Consider the following 5,528-nt stretch of genomic DNA (forward strand, 5'->3'; position numbering starts at 1 on the left):
ATTTCATCTTTGAACGATATTTAAATTATCGATCGAAATTGACAATATAATACAATATAGTTCAAAAAATTTGAAAAAGATGGCGCTGATGTCAAAAGTGACGGAAGTACATGCAGTACAACATTTTATACGCCGTTCGTGTTTGTATTTCAGCTGTTGAGTCGTACACTTGTGCGGCTCGTGCTCGTGAATTGGAATACGAGCAATTTTTAATAACTTTTATTGACGAAACAACATTTTAATTATAAAATGACAGGATTTACAGAAAGTGCACTGGTGAAAAGACTAATGGACTTAAATCCTTCTCAACAAAGTATTCAAACACTTTCTCTTTGGTTAATTCATCACAGAAAACACCATCCGACCATCGTGAAAGTCTGGTTTAAAGAGATGTGTAAAGGTACGTTAAGATTGCCGTAAGTATATCTTTTTATTTTACATTTCAAATTTTGAGTATCAAATATTATTTTGTTATTGAATTATTTTTATATTATATTTCAAATAAGATAAATATAAATTAATCTTCAATGAAATTTTTAGGTTAACTTGTAAATTAGTCCTTCACTACGTAATTATGAACATATTTCTCGTAACAGTATGTCAACTGCAAAATTGTATTTATATTATTGATAGTTATCTGTTACAATTATAATATATAACATTTTAAATGATATTATAATTTTTAATATTAATTTAGAAATATATTTTCATGCAAATATACAATTGTAATTTATATTTAATTCTTTACGTAAATTATTATATTATTATAAAATTGTTTATAATATTTTTTAATATTTATAGTTTTACTTAAATTACTTAAATTAATTATATCATAAATATATATTTCAATATATTTTTTTATAAATTTTTTCTATAATTTATTTAATTCTGTTTAATTTCTTAATTACAATTTTTTATTATAAATTAAGTTTTATAATTTTAACAAATAAACTGTTAATTTATTTTAAGATTCCATAAAATTAATACATTTTTTTCAAATATCATTATTATTATTATATTTTTTACAGTGAAGGATAATCGTAAACTTATGTTTATGTATTTGGCAAATGATGTTATTCAAAACAGTAAAAAAAAAGGACCAGAATTTGGAAAAGAATTTGAAACAGTTTTACCAAAAGCTTTTGAACATATGAAAGGATTTGACGAAAAGACAAGAGAAAGATTAAATAGGCTGCTTCAAATTTGGGAGGAAAGAGGAGTTTATGATAAGACACAAATTGCAGAGTTTAAGGCTGCTTTTACAGATACATCAAGAGATCCAGGAACACCACCTCCAAAAAAAAAAATTAAGAATGATATAGAAAAAGTAAAGGTAACATATAATACTAATTTTAATTTATATTAAATATAATATCTCTAATTATATTATTATGTTTATTATTATAGAAAGATAAAAAGGAGAGAAAAAAATCAGAGACTGAAGTTGAAGTGGATGGAACCAAAGAGCTACATGTAACATTAAGTCCTCGTACTCCCGCAGGAGATCCACCAGAAACAGAGGAACTCATCAAAGCTTTAATGGTTAATACCATTTATAAAAAGAACAAAAATTCGGAATATGTATCGTTAGCAATAAACTATCTTATATATAGAAAAATATATGTTGAATCCATAAGGCATATTGGCAAGCATAATTACAATTTGATATTTCCATCCCCAATAGTAGTTTTATATTCTATTTATATATCATCTATATTCTTAATCTATTTCATAATACATTTTTATGTTTTTAATAAAAAATATTTTATTTCTTGTTTGTTAATTTTAAACAATAAAATAATATAATATTGATTTTATTTAAAATTTATACATATTTAAATAGTCCTTTTACTTTTTGAAAAATAGATATTTTTATTTAATTAAACTCGAAGTTTAATAAAACAAAAAAAATAGTATTCTTATTTTCTTAAATAAATATTACATCTAGAAATAATGTAAAAATATAAATTAAATACTTAAATATGTGTATATGCACATGAATGTATTGAAGGCAATTACTAAAAAAAAGCCTTCTTTATTTCAGGATTTGGAAAACACAGCATCTTCAGATGCTGGTGTTAGAGAACGTATTGCATCTTTACCACCAGAAGTATCTGAAGTTTCACTTCTTGCAAATTTAGCAGATAGAGCAGCTGCTGATCAATTAAGTGTTGCAGTAAATGAAGCTGCTGCATTATTAGCAGATTATAATGGAAGATTACAAGCAGAGATGGAAGACAGAAGAAGATTATTAACTATGCTTAGAGATTATACTTTGGCACAAAGACAGTTACTCCAGCAAGCTCAAGCAACATTGGAAGTATGGTTATACTCTTTTTGATAAATAAATTCTTTATATTTATTAAAAAATATATGTATATGATTTACAGAATTTAATGATGTTTCAGGATTATAAAGAAAAGCTTAAAAAAGTATGTGCAGTACGATCTGAAGTTAAATCACATATTTCCAATTTACCTGATTTGACTCAATTACCTGATGTTACGGGTGGATTAGCACCTCTCCCTTCAGCTGGTGATTTATTTTCTATGCACTAGCACGTGAGTTTAGAGAGCATGATCATTGAATTATTTTTGAGTTCCATGCATAAATGAATTCAACCATGCTATGTTAGCTTGGTTTTTGTGATGAAATATATCTTATACTATAACTTTCTATTTTTCAATATTTAATATATTAAATATTGATCCTCGCATGTACAAGGTATGAAAAAGTACTGAAACAAATACCATAAATAAATAATTTTACAAAATACTTTAGCAATGTGAATAAGCAAATGAACCAAGTAATTATATACACTTCAGAATTTATAAAACTATTGTAATTTTCAATTTTATATATCAATTAAAAATTGCCTATTTGTGTTCTTTTGTTTTATAAATATAAAGCAGCAAACAGTCACAACTAATTTTTACTGTTTAAAAAATATAATAAACAAATTTTTAATTCAGATAATAATGTTCCTGTTTTGCTATAATAAAATGCATAAGGAACTCAAAATATTGAACAAATTTCACACAATCTCATTTTTCACTTATAAATATTTAATCAGCTAATAATTTTAAATATTTCACTCGCAAATTGGTATATATAAATTATAAGATATGTAAGAAATTCGAAAAAAATATGTCATTTCTTCAAATTTAAAATTATATAAACTGACAATTTTATTTTTAATAAAATTAATTCAAATTATTATAAAGACTTCCACTAAAAATAAAAAAAAAAAGTACATGTATGAAATAATTAAATATATTACATGTTACAAATGTGCACTTAGAAACATACAGATACTGAAAATTTTTAGTTAAACATTATGATAAACATTGCTTAAAAGCAATGTTTAGAATGTTACACATATAATATTTGATAATTATCCCTTGTATATATATATATCGTAGGTAATGTAATACTGGGACTGAGAAATGCGTCTTAACATATAACGCTATAGTTGATTTTGAATGAATACTGGTCTGCGTAAATAAATAATATTGTATATGAATATTGTACGAAATAAATCGCGTGATTGTGCATTGCGAAAATTGTAATAATATGCAAAATATTAATACGAATAGATGTTTTGTTCGTTATAATAGTATTTTTCATTTAATAACCTTAATCCATACAAATACTTAAATGTTATTATTTGTTTTCATTTTATATTATTTAAAATAGTTCAATCATAATTACGTTATTAATTATAAAAAGATATAATTAATAAACTTAAAAATTAAAAATGAATATAAAATTCAACATTAAAAATATACATTCTTAATAAAAAATTTTATTTAAAATACATTAAAATAAATTTATTTTACATTTGAATAATATTTATCTTTATTTAACATTTCTTGAAATTTTACAATATCATATCTGTATATAAGTTTAAAAGAATTATATTGTAATAACTAAAATTATAATTGATATTAACTTTGAGTAAAGAATTATATAGAGAATTATATTGTTATGTTTATTTGATTAGAAAATTCTTAATATTTACAGTTTTATATGTTAAAATAACAAATTTTTTAATCATAATATACATATATATATATATAATAAACTATATTACTTAGAAATGTATGACATTCTAGCACATACAATATTACATTTATCATTGTTTTGAAATAATTGGTAATCTATTATTTAAACTGATATTTTATTGAAAAATGTTAATATTTTGGTCATTATTTTCAATATATTCATAATTTATGTATTTTATTATTTTTCAGATTAAATTTATACAAATATACTTATATATTGTTTTTTTTAATGAGATTAAAGTAGTTTTTTAAAGAATAAAAAATATAAATTTTAATTATTAGATTTAATTATTAGATATATATTATTATTCTTTTAAATACTAAGTACAACAAAATAATATCTTAAATCTTATACTAGTATCAAAAGTGTGATTTATACATTATTTTTTGTGATCACCCTGCATAATAATTCAGATTTTTATAAATACTTTGACAATTATCATAAAAGTTATATTTTTTTTCTCTTTAATTTTCATGATGTCGTGATCTTGTTGGTTTAAGAATGAGTTTTCCAGTATCATCACAACTCATATTAAAATTACTAAGAACACTTCTAGCTCTTTGAGTTATAATACTTGGTGCTATTACACGTCTATGTACTCCCATCATAAATAATATTACTAAAAAAAAATCAATAATATTTGGCTATAAATCAATAAAAATATCACATTTATTATGCTTACCTAAAATTATACTAGCAATCGCAAAAAATGGATGATTACATAGACTTTGTGTAAATGATACAGCTGGTGTATTTGGATCTGTTAGCCAATGCCATGCACCAACAGCAGTGCATACAGAAATAAAACCTAGTAGCACTGAAAATAATATTATATTAAATATATGTATAACAACAACATTATTAAATTCATAATGTAATAATAAGCAATATTAACATTACATTATCATTTATAAGAAATTAATAAGAAATTTTATAAAACTTAAGATTAAAGAAATAGAAAAACATACTTCTCCATCGCAGAGTAGCTGGTTGTAAACTAGCAATTACTTCGGTAAGTCGTCTTTCAAACGCTTTTAAATCTGAAAACAATTATATGAAAAAGATAACCTCAAAATTATACACTCTTATTGTGTATATTATTATGTCTCTATATTACTTTTCACTAAACATAAAAAAATCATTCAATAGATAAAAATTTTCAATTTTTACCTTCACACACCGTTTGATCTAAAGACATTTTACATATGTGTGTGTTATTTAATTAAAAAGAGTTACAAATAATTCCGGTTGGAATCACATCATTCACGTCACTATCGTTAAAAAAATGAATTGTTGTACACGTTTATATATAATATAAAATATATATATTTTTTAAAGCCATATATAATTTAAATATACTATTATAATTAATTATTTTATCAATACCATAAATATTAATATAAATAATAAAAATGTTTCTACTTAGTACAAAGTATATTCAATAAAATAATATAATATATATA

General features: G+C 22.3%; 2 protein-coding genes across 5 annotated transcripts; one reads left to right on the plus strand and one right to left on the minus strand.

The window, feature by feature from the left end:
- The first annotated feature begins 121 nt into the window (after positions 1 to 121).
- On the plus strand, positions 122 to 3,611 carry LOC102670909 (regulation of nuclear pre-mRNA domain-containing protein 1B). 4 transcript variants are annotated; one of them, XM_006621191.2, is made up of 5 exons: positions 124 to 400; positions 1,029 to 1,327; positions 1,408 to 1,542; positions 2,045 to 2,320; positions 2,409 to 3,611. In XM_006621191.2, the coding sequence occupies exons 1-5, from the start codon at positions 250 to 252 to the stop codon at positions 2,556 to 2,558; spliced, it is 1,011 nt and encodes a 336-aa protein (XP_006621254.1). In that variant the 5' UTR covers positions 124 to 249; the 3' UTR covers positions 2,559 to 3,611. The 4 variants fall into 4 exon arrangements, with proteins under 4 accessions (XP_006621255.1, XP_006621254.1, XP_006621253.1 ...); XM_006621190.2 differs by having other exon boundaries at positions 125 to 400; positions 1,029 to 1,333; XM_031513154.1 differs by having other exon boundaries at positions 133 to 416; positions 1,029 to 1,333.
- Positions 3,612 to 4,513: 902 nt separating this feature from the next.
- On the minus strand, positions 4,514 to 5,525 carry LOC102670774 (nuclear envelope phosphatase-regulatory subunit 1). Its single transcript, XM_006621189.2, has 4 exons — positions 5,236 to 5,525; positions 5,034 to 5,105; positions 4,748 to 4,882; positions 4,514 to 4,684 (listed from the first exon to the last, which is right to left on the minus strand). The coding sequence occupies exons 1-4, from the start codon at positions 5,261 to 5,263 to the stop codon at positions 4,530 to 4,532; spliced, it is 390 nt and encodes a 129-aa protein (XP_006621252.1). The 5' UTR covers positions 5,264 to 5,525; the 3' UTR covers positions 4,514 to 4,529.
- Between the last annotated feature and the right edge of the window lie 3 nt (positions 5,526 to 5,528).

This window comes from Apis dorsata, unplaced genomic scaffold, assembly GCF_000469605.1.
Source record: "Apis dorsata unplaced genomic scaffold, Apis dorsata 1.3 scaffold_604, whole genome shotgun sequence".
NCBI lineage: Eukaryota > Metazoa > Arthropoda > Insecta > Hymenoptera > Apidae > Apis > Apis dorsata.

What these genes read in the sequence shown, in the direction of transcription:
- LOC102670774 (XM_006621189.2), bottom strand. Translation starts at nt 5,263, where the DNA reads ATGTCTTTAGATCAAACGGTGTGTGAAG. An exon ending in AGATCAAACGGTGTGTGAAG is followed by an intron (nt 5,106 to 5,235) that starts GTAAAAATTGAA and finishes AATTGTTTTCAG; the next exon opens with ATTTAAAAGCGTTTGAAAGA. An exon ending in AGCTACTCTGCGATGGAGAA is followed by an intron (nt 4,883 to 5,033) that starts GTATGTTTTTCT and finishes TATTATTTTCAG; the next exon opens with TGCTACTAGGTTTTATTTCT.
- LOC102670909 (XM_006621190.2), top strand. Translation starts at nt 250, where the DNA reads ATGACAGGATTTACAGAAAGTGCACTGGTGAAAAGACTAATGGACTTA. An exon ending in ATGATATAGAAAAAGTAAAG is followed by an intron (nt 1,334 to 1,407) that starts GTAACATATAAT and finishes TTATTATTATAG; the next exon opens with AAAGATAAAAAGGAGAGAAA. An exon ending in AACTCATCAAAGCTTTAATG is followed by an intron (nt 1,543 to 2,044) that starts GTTAATACCATT and finishes TCTTTATTTCAG; the next exon opens with GATTTGGAAAACACAGCATC.